The sequence below is a fragment of the Piliocolobus tephrosceles genome, chromosome 4 (genome assembly GCF_002776525.5).
Source record: "Piliocolobus tephrosceles isolate RC106 chromosome 4, ASM277652v3, whole genome shotgun sequence".
Classification (NCBI taxonomy): Eukaryota; Metazoa; Chordata; class Mammalia; order Primates; family Cercopithecidae; genus Piliocolobus; species Piliocolobus tephrosceles.
Genome location: NC_045437.1, coordinates 157095765 through 157111777, shown reverse-complemented (window position 1 = coordinate 157111777; position 16013 = coordinate 157095765). Strand labels below are relative to the sequence as shown.

The 16013-nt window shown below is 40.5% G+C and overlaps 2 protein-coding genes across 2 annotated transcripts in view; one reads left to right on the top strand and one right to left on the bottom strand.

Moving 5' to 3' along the window:
• The first annotated feature begins 4573 nt into the window (after nt 1–4573).
• On the top strand, nt 4574–6438 carry LEAP2 (liver enriched antimicrobial peptide 2). The gene is made up of 3 exons (XM_023196301.3): nt 4574–5517; nt 5705–5844; nt 6162–6438. Exons 1-3 carry the CDS (start codon nt 5461–5463, stop codon nt 6196–6198), a joined length of 234 nt encoding a protein of 77 aa, XP_023052069.1. The 5' UTR covers nt 4574–5460; the 3' UTR covers nt 6199–6438.
• Nucleotides 6439–7119: 681 nt separating this feature from the next.
• Nucleotides 7120–16013, bottom strand: part of AFF4 (AF4/FMR2 family member 4) — an 85951-nt gene continuing 77057 nt past the window's right edge. The window contains exons 20-21 of the mRNA XM_023196271.3: nt 15052–15272; nt 7120–12907 (exon numbers count right to left, since the gene is read on the bottom strand). Coding sequence (XP_023052039.1) covers nt 12780–12907; nt 15052–15272 — 349 coding nt within the window. The 3' untranslated portion in view covers nt 7120–12779. The remainder of the gene's footprint in view (nt 12908–15051; nt 15273–16013) is intronic.

Below are 16013 nucleotides of genomic sequence, written 5' to 3'. Positions count from 1 at the left end.
GCCACACACAAAATACACTTAACACTACAATAGCTGATAAGCTTAAAAAAAATTTGCCAAAAAAACCTCAACGTTTTAAGAAAGTTTACAAATTTTTGTTGGGTGGGATTCAAAGCCATCCTGGGCCGCTTGCTGCCAGGACTGCAGTTGGACAAGCTTGCTCTACTGCCTTTCCTCCTAAGGGGGGCCTTAGCCTGAAGGGGTATCAGCTATAAAACGGATGAGGTGATCTCTTGGCCTCCACAGCAGTTTTCTGTTTCTGTGCCAGGAAGCCAACAATGTTTTCAACTGTATGTGGTTCATAAAGCCTCAAATATTTACTCTGGCCCTTTATGAAAAAAGGTTTACCCCTGATCTAAAGCCTTTAAATTATCTTTTTGGTATTAAAGGTACCATTTTCCCTTCGCCCACTGGCAGATGGTGGGGGTAGGTGTGGTTGGCAGTTTTATGCCTCTAGTTTCTTAAAGAGGCTTCTCTCTAAGCTTCAGGGCATGGATCTCACTTGTGGTAGCGGGTATGTGGAATATGATGAGTTGTCATTAGCTCAGTCAGTACCATACATGACATGGGATCTGAGATCCGTTTTTAGAAACTCTTCCTGCTAGCAGCAATTTTGATTCCGGCTCAGACGGTGTTTTTTTTTTTTTTTTTTGAGATGGAGTCTTGCTCTGTCGCCAGGCTGGAGTGCAGTGGTGCGATCTCAGCTCACTGCAACCTCCGCCTCCCGAGCTCAAGTGATTGTCCTGCCTTAGCCTCCCAAGTAGCTGGGACTATAGGCACACACCAACACACCCAGCTAATTTTTGTATTTTTTTTTTTTTTTTTTTTTTTTTAGCAGAGACGACGTTTCACCATGTTGGCCAGGATGGTCTTGATCTCTTCACCTCGTGATCCACCTGCCTCGGCCTCCCAAAGTGTTGGGATTACAGGCGTGAGCCACCGTGCCCGGCCAGACTGTATCTTTATTATCCTAAATACTGCTATTGCCTGTTAAGAATCAAAAGTTAAGATACTTCAAAACATGGCTGGATGCGGTGGCTCACGCCTATAATCCCAGCACTTTGGGAGGCTGAAGTGGGTGGATCACTTGAGGTCAGGAGTTTGAGACCAGCCTGGCTAACATGGTGAAACCCCGTCTCTACTAAAAATATAAAAATTAACTCAGCATGATGGCACACACCTATAATCCCAGCTACTCAGGAGGCTGAGGCAGAATCACTTGAACCTGGGAGGTGGAGGTTGCAGTGAGCAGAGATTGTGCCACTGCACTCCAGCCTGGGTGACAGAGCGAGACTTCAAAACAAAACCTAAAAGATGAACTACACGGTGAGGCAGGATATGGGGAGAAGGCTGAGTCTTACAATCTTGGGCTTGTCCTCTTAGCCCGTCACTTCCTCATTATGTGATACAGGGAAGAAACCTACCTTCATGAGCCTTAAGCTTCGCACCCATAACATGGAAATATAAAGTCCTTGGGCTGTGATGATGGTGAAATGAATGACAAGTGTCTGTCAAGATGGTATGGGTTTAACATAAGGCAACTGAGGAACTCTTCTACCCCACCCCCAAAAGACAGGCCAGTTTACCCATTTTTCTCTGTCCAGATTTATTCCCAGGTCTTGCAACGTATTTGGGTCATAGACTTCTTTGAGAATGATGAAAACTGCGGACCCATCCTTACCGTGCATAGCTTCAAAAAGTTCACAGCCCAGGGGAGGACCACTGCTTTGAGAGGCCGTTAATGTCTTCCTGCCTCTGGTGTTTGCCCCAAGCCGCCGGGTAGATGGCTACCCTCTCCCATCTTGCTCGCCTTTTTCTACACTTAGACTATTTCTTTGACTCCTTTGGAGAGACCAGCTCAAAAGATCGAAACCCATTTTCTCAGCCCAAACCAGGCATTGAGCCTATTTTTATACCAGGAGTGCTCTACTGAGATGACTGTGCCGTAAGCCCTGTGATGTGCGGAGCTTCTGCTTTGGATGAAATTAGTCTGCTTTAAGCCTGTGTCTCATCAAAGGGCTTCCCTCTCTAAGCTTGGAGGAATGGATCTCACCTGTGTGGCAGGAGTGCTGAGGTGGTGGGTGTGTGGAATGTGGTGAGTTTTAGTCGCTCAGTGCTCCTATACATGATCTGGGATCATTTTAGGGGACATTCTATTTGCGTAAGTCCTCAGAGGAGGACCTGAGTAAAGCCTTTTAAGGATGGACAACTGCTGTGGGTTTCAGTGCTGGTAACCCATCTGGAGCCTCCAATCCTGGGTATGGATCCCTTACTTGCTACTCTGGCACAACCACTTGCTCCATTTAACCTTTCTTTCTCCAAATGCTCCTGCCCCCACAAGCGTTTTTAATCTATGGGCTGCAGAGTCTGGTGAAAAGAACTCGCTCTTTTAGTTTGCAAACCAGTCCTCAAAATGCCGGCCTAGGGTAGGCCCAAAAGTCTATGCCAGTTCCAGCTAGCAAAAAAGCAAATACACTTTGACCTTTTGTTGAAATTTTACCTGGTAAAGTTTTTCCATTTCAGAGTCTTTCCTCTTTTATTAGGCACCTTCTGCTTAGGGAGAGCAAAAGGTTTCCAATTACTGCCAACTCCCAGTGATCGACCTGGAATGTGTTTCAAACAGCTGCTCATGTAGCTATACCCTCTTTCTCCCATTTCATCCTAAGCATTTGCCTCAGAAGCGTAAAATCTCTGAGAGTTGTATCCAGAGTTACCAAGCTCTCGGCTATCAAATCTGCTTCAGTCTCATTTTCTTCTTGTAAATTAATCATTAGAACCCCCAAAGTGACAGGAGACTAAAGCCCAAAGAGGGGAAGGGCCGGCCTATTGGCAGTTGCACTCTGTAGACCCCAGGCTACTGCTTACCAGTCAAGCATTCTATCTTCTTATGGCTGAAACTGTTAAAGGCTACTTAGGTCTTTCTATTGGATAAGGAGCGTGTAGTTACGTGTATATTCACTGAGCAAAATACTTGATGGTAGAGTCCGTGATTTTTTTTTTTTTTTTAATTTCAAGAAGAAGCCTTCCCAGTCTCTCAAATGTGGGATATCTGTGGACAAATACTGTCAATTCAGCTAAGTGCTGCCTGGATGTTGCTTTGAGTTTGATTTTTGTGCCACACTTAACTAAAACAACTAGAGTTCACGTAGACATATGTTAAAATACTTTCCCCTTCTCCAACAGTGGTTCCTTCAACAGTGACTAATGGATTTTTTCTTTTGGGGAGAGGGTAGCATACAACATAGAAGCTTGAACCAAAGTCCTCTGCAGTGTTGTCACACTCATGAAGATGAATGGTCCTTTCCCCCTACACAGAGGGGCAAGGGCTTCAAGCTTTCTTTCCTTGACTGTGTTATCGGCTTTACAAATTAACACAACAGGCTAGTTTGATCCTGCTAGAAGTACAGGAAGGCAGAAATGGAGGAGTGGAGAATTATTCATCTTTTGGATGAACAGTTTCCAAATCCCATTTGGCACGTCACTCTAGACTGGTAAAGGGGAGGCTGGCACTGAGGCTGCAGACCCAACTGGCTCTAGGACATCACGTTGTTCAGTCCTTTGCTTATCTAATCACATTTGTGTTCTTACCCAATGCTCACTAGGTCACCACATAGCCACTTCCTCTCCCAACAAAAGTTCCCAGTTAGGCCCCGTCTGGGATCATCCAGTATCCAAGCTCAGGGGTGAAGGGAGGGAGCAGATAACTAGTCTCAACTGGTAAGTTGGTATATAGGTCTCTTCTCAGTGTTCCTAAAGTGCATGCAGTGGCATCCCCCTCAAGGCCTAGCTCCATGATTCTGAGAGGACTAGAACCAGGACAGTCAGATCTGTGGTCACATCCTGCCCAATTCCAGTTCTGAGGTCCATCAAACCATCTGCTTCTCCCTTGGCAAGAAGCCGGTCAGTGGCCATCCTTTTCTACCTTCAGCTGTTGTGCATCTCCTCCACTTTTTCTGGGGTAAAGGAACAAGCAGGTTCTTATCCAAATACCCAACCTGTGAAGATGAGACGGCCCTTGGGAAGAGATATTAGCCACGTTTTCAGTGTGATGCCTGGCAGAAAGAATTTGTTGTATTTGTCTTAAGCTTATTATCCTCCCAGGTCATAGGAACATCTAAAGTTCAATGAATCTCCTTACTCTGAATTCACACCTTTCCCCTCAAACTTAAAATGCCCACGTCATTTCACTAATACCCATAACTACTCATGGTTTAGATACATGTCCTCCCTTGGTCTAGAAATCTGCAGCAGTGGGCTGGGTGCGGTGGCTCACGCTTGTAATCCCAGCACTTTGGGAGGCTGAGGCAGGCGGATCATGAGGTCAGGAGATCAAGAGCATCCTGGCTAACACGGTGAAAGCCCGTCTTTACTAAAAATACAAAAAATCAGCCTGGCGTCGTGGCAGGCGCCTGTAGTCCCAGCTACTCGGGAGGCTGAGGCAGGAGAATGGGGTGAATCCAGGAGGCAGAGCTTGCAGTGAGCCGAGATCCCATCACTGCACTCCAGCCTGGGCGACAGTGCAAGAGTCCGTCTCAAAAAAAAAAAAAAAAAGAAGAAAAAGAAATCTGCAGCAGTTCCTACTTAAACTGATGGATGCTTTGGGCTTTGGAGATATCTCATCCCTATGCCTGCTGCCCTGAGGAAGGAAAGTCCCCACTCAACTACTGGGAAGAAAGCCCATAATTCAAGGCGCTTAATACAGTCACTACACAAGCTATCCCTCTGATTTAGGAGATCTTGTTACCTCATCTGCATGTGCTTAAAGACAAAAAGAAACCTATAATTCATCACCTGTGGTCCAAGTAAGTCTCACATCCAGCCATTCCCCTGAGAGGGCAGGAGGCCAGACTTTGAACTTTCCACAGCTGGGTCTTCATTTTACTAGTGAGATGAACTGGTGCAGATTAGGGTGATAGTCCATCTAAGCAAGTGGAGGATCCGCGGAACTGTAGACCTTGCTGAAGCATCCTTCCACAGAAAGGAGATAAGGGCCTTAACCAATTGCCTGTACACAATAGATCAGTGCTGCTTTCCTAGACAAGGCCCAAAGGGGTCAACATTATTTCTGAAGACTTCATTATTGGAATTCCATGGGAGTGATCTCACTGAGCTATTTTGGAATAGCGATGTGGCTAGTTGCTTGACCTCCCTCAATGGTTTCACGTGGCTTTTAAAGGGAAGGAAGGGCAGTGCTGACTTTTGGCAAAATGGGCAACAGGGTCCATGCCAGCAACACAATCACTCAAAGTCCAGATGAGGGATCAGTAAATACAACGTGCCTGAAAGGCAGCCCTTGAGCACACTCCTCTGGTAGATATTAACTTATTAAATTGATTCTGATTACAAATACAAACTTTGCCCCCATCTCACCTGGTAACAAAGTAAGAGTCGATGTCAGTCTATAAAAGGAAGTAAGAACTGTCCCTGGCTTTCAGGCTCCAACATCCTCCCTCTGTCAAGATGTGGCACCTCAAACTTTGTGCAGTCCTCATGATCTTCCTCTTCCTGTTGGGCCAGGTAAGGAGGGAAGGATACATATGTGTATGTGTGGAGTGTGGAGAGGATAGTGGTGGTGGAACTTGAAAGCTAGACTCAGTCCTGAGGAATGGTTCCTCTGAGTCTACAGCATCTGGGAAATGATCATTCTTCCAAGGTGTGCAGCAGGGTGTCAACACTTCCATATGTGAATGTCTTTGCCCTACAGATAGATGGCTCCCCAATACCAGAAGTGAGTTCAGCAAAGAGAAGGCCACGGAGAATGACCCCGTTTTGGAGAGGGGTTTCCCTCAGGCCCATTGGAGCCTCCTGCCGGGATGATTCTGAGTGTATCACAAGGCTATGCAGGTACTCCACGAACCTGGGAGCAGGGTTGGGCCAGAGAGCCCTGGAAAGCTGGGCAGAGGAGTGACGAGGGGACACATGAACCTAAGAATAAAGCTGGGATGGAGGAGTTCTAGGCTGAGACTGGGAGCTCCATGGAAAATCCCTTAGGAGTTAGGAGCCAAGAACAGCTCCAATGTGGGTACCATGAAAGAGTGGTGCCTTTCCATTCTTCAGTCTTTCCTGAACTGGATAGATCAAGTGAAGAGGAAGGAAATGCAGCATAGGTGGCCCTGGTCATTCCTAGACCCGGTCTTAAACTACCCTTTCTTTTCCCCTAGAAAAAGACGCTGTTCCTTAAGTGTGGCCCAGGAATGATGTACATACCAGGGGAAGAAAGGACAGCAGTCACCTCTGGCAATGCTCCGTTCTATGGAATATTGGTTAACTGCATTTTGGCTAGAGACACACGAGTGAAGCAATCTTGTATTTTTAATATTTAAAGGCAGATGTATGCTTAAATTGGTCTCCACTTCTTCTTAGAATGTTGATATATGGATAAGTATAACTAAACTTGTCAATTTAGAGTTTATTTTTCTATGGATACTATTAAATGTCTCAAATTGAAATTTTAGCAGTTTGGAATTCAAGCTTTTGAGGGAAAGAAGGATTCACTTTGTATACTAAAGAAAAAACCAGCATTGCCCAATAATGTGTTAACTTCTCAATCTGGAAAGTGTGGTGAGAGCTACATAATCAACAGCTCCGTAATCAACTTCAGCAAGTTCCTAAGTTGTGGATCCCTTCATTCCATAACTCTTCAGGGAGGTGTCAAAGGTGGTCAAGCTTGGGAGGCTGAGGCAGGAGAATCACTTGAACCTGGGAGGCGGAGGCTGCAGTGAGCCGAGATCATGCCACTGCACTCCAGCCTGGGTGGGAGAGAGACTCTGTCTCAAAAAAAAAAAAAAAAAAAAAAACAGATGGTCAAGCTTGGCACTTGCCATCTAATGAAGCACCCAGGTTTGTCTATGACTGCCTGAACATAAGGTAGAACAGAAAGATCTAGTTTAATAAAGCAATAAAAGCCAAAGCCACCAAACGAGATTTATGTTGGGACAAGGTGAATTTTGACATATGCACAAGGACCCATGGCCAGCAAGTTCAGAATTTCTGTAATCAGAAAATGAAACCTCAGCTGGCGGGAATAGACTTTTAAAGAGTAGTAATGGACCTTAAGACACAAAACAAGAATTGCATGAAAAGGGCTCAGTTGAAGAAATATGAAGAGCACAGTGTTCATTAACTTTAATACAGAAAATCTATTTGATATTTATTAAACTTAGTTTCTCCAGCTATGGTTTGGCATTGTACAAAGCATCTTAATGACACAGTAAAGTTAAAAAGATCTTTACAAATTGAAATGTGATACCCTTGTCTCCAAATATTTTAATTGCCATAAATTTGTTTAAAAATACACATTAAACGCATGTTTGACACTCTAAACTTTCTATACTCTCAATACCACAAAATACATATAATATACTATACAGATGTGGAAAAATCTAGTTAGTATATAATACTTTGCTCACCATTAACAGCTTTATCATGTGAAATGCACATACTGACTTAGAAATCCTAGCTTTTGAGCCCCAAAGTACCTCTGAAATTTTAATGTATTGCAACAAATAAAAATCACAGTATATAATTGAAATTCTGGTTGAAAATGTCAGATGCCTAAATATTTTGGATAAAAGAAACGTAAAACAAAGATTTGGTTCATGTACAAAACAAAGGCATCCTATCAGTCACTAACAGTACCTTTCTGCAAAATCAACAGGCTTTTAATTTATCAGTGACATTACCTCCCCTCCAAAACCCTCCCCAAATATCAAACAATTATTTACCAAATAATTTTAATTTCAAATAAAAGGATTTTCAATAAATATATAAGCATTTCCATCCTCCATATACAAAATTTCTTAAAACCATTCAAAACGGAGGCTAGATAGAAATTTTCATAACTGTGCTTACCAACCCCACAACTGGCCCTCAAAGGTGGTGCCTTTTCAGGCAATATCAGCTGGCCAGTTCTGTTGGTGAGCCCCCCACCCCCCACCCCACCCATCCCAGTACTGTTGAATGCTCATGTTAATGATTTGCCAGGTGTGTGCATAAAGTTGTAAAATGGGGACACTTCTGGAACAGCAACAACAAACTCAACAATATGGAAAATCGTGGCATTGATTTGAAAGGCAGCATTTCCAAATTGATATTTTCCAGAGAGGAACATACCAGGTAGAAAATTCCAATGATTAAAAGCTGAAAAGAAATCCCACATGGAAGCAGTTAAGAGGTCAAAACTGAGTATTACTAGAATTTCTGGGTGGGCTTTTTTATTTTTAAGAATGGCAAGTTATGGTTAGCTGAGTAACAGCGGCAAGGAGAGGTCAATGCTCACATTCCTGAAAGTCAACTTCTTTACATGATGACTACTTAGGCTGCTATTTTAGGATACTTAAAGATCTCTAAGACTTGGATTAGACTTAACTTGAATACCTTATTCTGTGACCAAATTACATGAAAAGATACACAGTTATTCTTTCCATTCCCTTTTCTGAAGACAGCAAGTTCTAATTAACCATAGGGTTCATGTGAATAGGAGCTTTGTAAGACCAGCACCCACTTTACAAACTATTAATAATTTACTTTTTGTCACTTGCTAAAATTTGGGGTCTAGAGGTCTAAAGTGAATTTCTCCATTAGTGAGTATCTGAAAGATGTGCTCACAAACATGAAAATTTGGCCTCTTGTCACTACATATTCCAAGGCATTCAATAATTATCTCTTCTATTAATTTTACTGAATAGCAACCTTAGATGTGCAGTATTATTACTGGAAAAAAGCCTGCCTCTTCAATACGTTAATGCATAAAGCTGAAATGAAATTTATGTTCCATGTATTAGGGGATATACAGGTTTGATAGTTGTCTCTATGGGTTTGAAATGCTCTGGCTCCCCAAGTTACTTAGGTTTTTTAAAAAACATCATCACAAGCTGCCTAACAGTCACCCCCAGTAGATGTTCCTGGGACCCAGACACAAACTCCTATAAATCAAAATATATAATGAGGCCATACTGTTCAATTAGCAACTGGAAAATTAAAATCTTTCCCACCCTGTAAGAGCCCTACGACACTACAGAAGGGCTCAAATACATTTTAAAAGTTAATTTACTACAAATCATAGTAATTAAGCTTTAACAATCTAAAGGAATACACATTGCACCCTTGAACATTAATATTCAAGGTGTCAACAAGAAAGTGTCTTAGATCAATTTAATAAATAATGTGGAAATAGTTGCACTAAGCTAAAATACTAAACACACACATTTTTGACAAACTAATTTCATGTTTTCATACATACATACATATATATAAAGTGTGTATGTGTACATAATTTTAAGATCCAAAGTTGCATACCCTTACACCTAGAAGAGTGCACAGTATACCCCTCCTCTATATAACTAGGCATCACTGACTGGAACAATCACTGGCTGCTCTGACACTCTACAGAGTACTGGCCTCCAGAGCCAGAACTTTCATTTATAACAGGTGCCTTTTGTAGGCTCTTGCTTCAGAATGCAAGCTCATATTCATGAAAAAAATGTACCAACGTTTCTGTCGTTAAATACAAAATGATGCTGTCTGATCTGTCTGATTAAACCTTTAATGAAAAGAAACAATTTTTAAAAAACTAGTGAATCTAACAAAGCCACAAGTGTGTCATTCAAAGTGCAGCCCAAGTGCCTATGAATCCGCCACTGTGAGAGCTCCCAGAAACACAGGTGACTGTGGGCTCACGCACACACTGCTCTCCATTGCTTTTACACTAGAGAATTAAATCAATGATGGTCAACCTTCTCCACTCTTCGGCAGCTATAGCTGTAAATTTATCTGAAGTACTCACTGCGTGTAAAGTCACTTCTTGGCTACTTGCCCCGAAAAAGGTAGCACTGAGGCAAGGAATGGGCTGGATGCTCTCTAGCCAGACTGGAGCCTGGGCTGAGCTGTGGAAACTCCCCTGAAGGGGAATACTCCCCACAGCCCAGCCCAGTCCAGCCCAGGCAAGACTACTGTGACAACTGCATCCACTGCAATTGGTTAGTTGGTTGCTTGTAAAGAGTCTAATGGTGTACAGGCTGCTGCCTCCTGGCATACAAGTGTAGTCATAAAGAGCAGTCAACAGAGTAATTGTTAAAATAGTTGTTGTTTCTATAATTAACCATATATTCAGTACAAGTCTCAGACTAAGTTTTTAGCCACTTGTCAAATTCAGTTTTAAATGGTTAGAAAACACTGAGGACACCTATTGAGGAGGGAGGGAGGAAGGTCACCTGTAAAGGAGTCCAAACTATGTGCTGGAGCAGATGATGACAAAGACAGAACATCTAAGAAGACAGACGTGAAGGAAAGAGAGTAGTATTTCCATACAATATGACATTGAAAATTCAATCATTTACGATAGGATTTTGATCCACTGCCCATTACTACCTTGTGGGAAAAACCCTCCACAATGAAAAGGTTGAAAAATTCATTCTCCAAAAATTGACAGTTTTAAAGAGAAATATTAGAGCAGCACCATAAACCATGCAGGAAACTCTGCTTTAACAAAATATCAGTGTGACCCCAGAAATGCTCCTGCTGCCTTTCAGGACATACAAGAGACTAGAACACACTAGAACGTAGAGGTATCCCATTGGCTGTTGTTGCTGAAAAGTCTGAAAGCCCAGAGGATATTCTTTCCATTTCTAAGACATCACTGCAAATTAAGGAATCTGAGTCAGAGAAATCAGAGAATGACAAGACATACATGTACTTGATTAACAACTATTATTTCTTACTAAATAACTATCATGATCATTGAGAAGTTGTCCTCTTATGGAAAACTGTTCCTAGAACACACTAAGATTAAGTTAGAAAGATATCAGAGGCAATTTCTCCAAGGGAAACTGGTTAAATTCAACATAATTTGTACATCTCAATTTTCAATGATATCTAAAAACAATCTGAAGTACAAAACAGTTAAGAAGCTCTATAAATATGAGGCCACAAGGACAATGAAAGTTCACTAACTTCAGAAATAAGTGTAAAAAAGACTCAAACACAAAGGATTCACTGCACTACTGGACTTGAAATTTTTCTATGCCTTCATTCCCCTTTCCTATTTCAAGCCTTAGCAATCATCTACAAATAGTAGTATAATCTTTTTTTCTGACTGGATGGATTCATTTCTGGAATGGGGAGAGGGACAAACTATTTTTCAAAGCAGCATTACCCAATTAGTTAGACTAAGTCATGTACCAAAGCAATAGCTTTTCTGAAAGAACTAATCTTTATATGACCCTAAAGAAAGATTTAAAACGAAAGAGAATTTAACATTATTATTGTAGAAGACCAATCATGTATGGACGATCTGGTCCTAGTGTAAAACTTCAATTGTAAACAATCCACAGAGTCTTCATTTAAAGGTAAGATTTAAGGCACACCAAACATGATAGGGGCATGAAAAATAAAGTATAGAGGGTACATTTCTTACCTTAGACTTCTATATGCACCTTGCAGCAAAAGGTACTTTGATATACAACTCTTACAGAGCCAGCTTCTTAAGCTCTACCCTTGGCTCCCCTCCCTGTCCCGAGAGCTCACACTGAATCAAGTTAGGTACACTTCTCTAGTGTGAAATTTTCTGATTCCATCAGAAACACACATCATTGAAGAGGGCCTTCATAATACAAAAGCAGTAAACACAAGATAGGTTTAAAAAGGAGAAATTCATTATCTCTACATCAGGCATTAGAACTGTAAGTTGTATAGCAAAAGCACACACCGAAGCTCCAGCCTGTTTCTGTATCAGTCACTGCATGCTCATATCAGAGCATCACAATCCAGTATGAGGGGGGAAAAATCTGAAAAATAACTCTAACCATCAAAGATAATCAATTAAAGACACATAGGCAGCAATCCTCAGGAGTTGGATCATCCTTTTTTCCACAGTAACTTATTCTGTTTTGATTAAGTGTCAAACGATTAGCAACAAAAAATAACATATGGTTTTAATAAAATCCGTAACGTTCAGGATTGTCCTTTTATGAAACCCTTCAACACAAAATGCTTCTTCTAGAAAGTTTGCCCTCCCTCTTTTGTAATGCATTAAATGCCAAGTTATAGTCACCGTGTGATTGCGGTAGTGTTATTAACACACATTCACAGTTTTTGAAATAATGCATACCAAATCAGATACATTTCATAGTACATACATGTAGAATGCCATTTTCTCATATTTAAGTGATTTTTTCATGTGTAGAAGAATATCCTTAATACTAACTGTAAATTCCACAATAATAAAATTGGAGTTAAGATTTCAAATATCAGGTCAGGTAGTAGGTGTAGAAAGAATATGTCCTTATTTTAGATGAACCAATTCTTACTCTTAGAACAGCTACCACAAAAAGATATTAGGTAATAAAGCTCCCGAAGTATATAAATAAAAATGTCTACATTAAATTTATGCTAAATATTCAACAGAGTAAATTTATAGGCAGAAATAACTAAGTCTTAAACTAGCCCCAATCTGGGAACTTAAAAAAATTAAAATAAATAAAATTTCAATTCATTAAGCTATGAATTGCAACTGGAATTTCAATCTTATCATAGCTCATGGAAACCATCTTATCAATGTGCTGCAGAATTAAAAGCATTTAAATAACTGTTCACATTGGAAATATTAAAGGGGCCAACTGATATGATGGCTTTGGGTTATCAAAAACAACAACACATGAACCAACGAGGAGAAAACTATTCCTCATTTTTAGTGTCGACTAGGTGGTATGTTATGGCAGTTTTCCTTCGTGATGTGACACAGTGTTGTGGAGAAAATCAGAGGCAACGAGAATGTGTTCAGTTCAAGATACCAACTTGGCATCCTGGCGAAGCCAGTGCAGTCCCTGCCGGGTATAACGAACTAGATCTGTCATGATGCTTGCATTAAAGATGAGAGGGCCCATTACTTTATCCAGTTCAGCAAAGAATTCTAGAAAACCAAAAATATTCATTAAACGATATATACTCTTTTGAATCACTGCTTTAAAATTGAGATTATAAAACAGCATTCATGAACTCAAAAAATACCTCCTTCTACACTAAAATGCTTACTGTCCATGTTTTAGAGCAAATCATTCCAGTCTCTCAAGTTATATTTGTTCCCTAAGTCATGCAACATTTTAAACAGAATGTATCGTCAGAAATTAAGTGTTATGTATAAGCAGGATTCCATGAATGGAAATGATAAATTGCTATTATGTAGTAAATATTATTAAAATGAAGACTTAGTGCCATAATGTGCTACTGATTACTCAAAACATTTTGTGCTTTTGTATAAGAAGCAAGTGATACAAAAAGGAGGGTGTTTTTTGCGGGTTTCCTGTAACAGCCTCTGTGAGGTTAGATACTCAAGATTGTATCAAACTTTCAGCTACAATCATATGCCATGAACCAACTGATAACTAAATCTCATGTTTTTATTTATTTTCATTTATTTTTAGACATAGTCTCCCTGTCGCCCAGGCTGGAGTGCAGTGGTGTGATCTCGGCTCACTGCAACCCCAGTCTCCTGGGTTCAAGCGACTCTCCTGCCTCTGCCAAATACAAAATACAAAAAAGGTTTTTTTTGTGTGTGTGTGTGTGTTTTTTAAGTAGAAACGGGGTCTCACCATGTTGGCCAGGCTGGTCTCGAACTCCTGACCTTTGGTGATCCACTCGCTTTGGCTTCCCAAAGTGCTGGGATTACAAGGTGTGAGCCACCATGCCCAGCCACAAATTATGTTTTTATAAACACAGCTTTATGTTGAATGTCGGGATTCCTAGCCTGAGCAACGTAATAAGACCTTATCTCCACAAAAAGTAGAAAAATTAGCTGGGTGTGGTGGCACGCATCTGTAGTCCCAGCTACTCAGGAGGCTGAGGCAGGAGGATCACCTGAGCCCAAGAGGTAGAGGCTGCAGTGAGCTGTGACTGTGCCACAGCCTGGGTGACAGAGTAAACCCTGTCTCAAAAAAAAAAAAAAAAAAAAAAGTTGGGATTCCACTTTTACTTTTACCTTTCTCTCACCATAACTTCTCTTTAGGGATAGGAATCTTTCATTTTCATCTGATTACCTGTTCATACTGTATTTAAATATACTCTGTGACAAAATGACACTTGATTGGCTAATGTAGTGTTTCTCTGCAAAGGAAGAGAAGCTGCATGCAAATATTTGCTAATAACATCTACTAAATAAAATGGTGGTTATACAGTACTTTCCACTAAGGTCTTCAAAGACTTTATAATTCTCAATGTCTTTGGTTTGGGAAATAATAAACTTTTAAGGGGCAAAGCCTCAAACAACCTAATTTTAAAGAATGTTAAGAATTCTGGCCGGATGCAGTGGCTCACACCTGTAATCCCAGCACTTTGGAAGGCCAAGGTGGGCAGATCACAAAGTCACCAGTTCGAGACCAGCCTGGTCCACACGGTGAAACCCCATCTCTACTAAAAATACAAAAGTTAGCTGGGCGTGGTGGCGGGCACCTGTAATCCCAGCTACTCAAGAGGCTGAGGCAGGAGAATTGCTTGAAACCAGAAGGTGGAGGCTGCACTGAGTCGAGATTGTGCCACTGCTCTCCAGCCTGGGCAACAAGAGTGAAACTCCATCTCATTTAAAAAAAAAAAGAAAATTTCTATTCATTTCCTAGTCTCCTTTACTTCATAGGTTTCTTCCAATACACCTAAAAATCCAGTATGAATATGCTTTCTTATACATTAACCTTCTCAGATGTACAGAGGTTTGGATGTAATCCTATGCCTATTGTCAAATTTACTGTTAATCATCCTAGGGTAGAACATATATTTTATTACTTTTATGGTATGAGCTACATTTAATGTGCCAGAATAGAGGCACATTCATCTTAGACCAAGAACTATTTTCAGTTTAGTTTTGTCACCAGAATCACGAGAGGTATCTTTTGACCAAATTCAGTTTCATTTAGTGTAACTGCTAAGCAATAAAGACTATTAACAAAGATTATCATTAACTCTAAAGTAAATAATAAAACTATAGACTAAATACTTACTTGACTAAATTATAAAAGTTCCTTCTAACAATTCCATCCCTTGAAGTTTATCCAGAAACCTACCTACCTTTTTGCTCTTTGGAAAGCTGTTCAGCTTGGTCCCAAATTTCAGTGGCATAGAGGAAGTTGGACGTGACCTGAACATAGCTGGCTGCCATCTGGTGGATCTTCTGTGGAATGGTCACTGAAGAGCCACTTGCAGAAGCACTACTGGCCCCAGATGAATAATTTCCTGAATTGCCTGGTGACAGCTTTGGAGAAACTGGGGAAGGCATCCCCACAGCTTTGCTATACAACGGAAATAGGAAGCTTGTTCATATGGACATGGTGAGCATTATAAAATCAAGTACTACTAGCTCTTTCTTCATTAAAGCATTTAAAATGTAAAGATTCTCTTAAACTAGATGGGTTTGCAGACAACTACAATTTCTTCTAAATAAGTACTATAATCTTGTAATTCATAACCTAATTATCTTAGAATCTATACCCTTTGTTTTAATGAATGACAACAAAACAAGAGATGGACAATAACTGAAGAAGTCATGCACCTTGTTAGTGACAGTTCAAAGACTTAAAAGCCAGATCCCCTCACTCTCTGCTCAACAATTTCCATCTATTCAGGCATATAATTACATATTTTTCATACTGTTTTGTAGAAAGTTTGGTGGAATTCACATTTAACCTAAAAAACTGTGGTAGAAGATGGGAACATCTTTTATTGAACTCCATAATTTCTGCCACTTTCCTAGTTTAACCAAATTACTCAGAGCTGACAGAGGTACAGCTCTCTCAAGCAACTGTAATCACCCCAACCTTCCTGCCAATTAAATATGTCTTAGAAAACATGTATGTTGAAATCTGGCAGGTTCATTTCAGGAGTTCTAAAATTTGTGAAACGTTCAAGACTGTGATCACACACTAAAAGAAAGGAAAAATCAAAAGTTGGAGGAAAAATAAATTTGTGTGTGTGTGTGTGTGTGTATATATATATATATATATATATATATATATATTTTTTTTTTTTTTTTT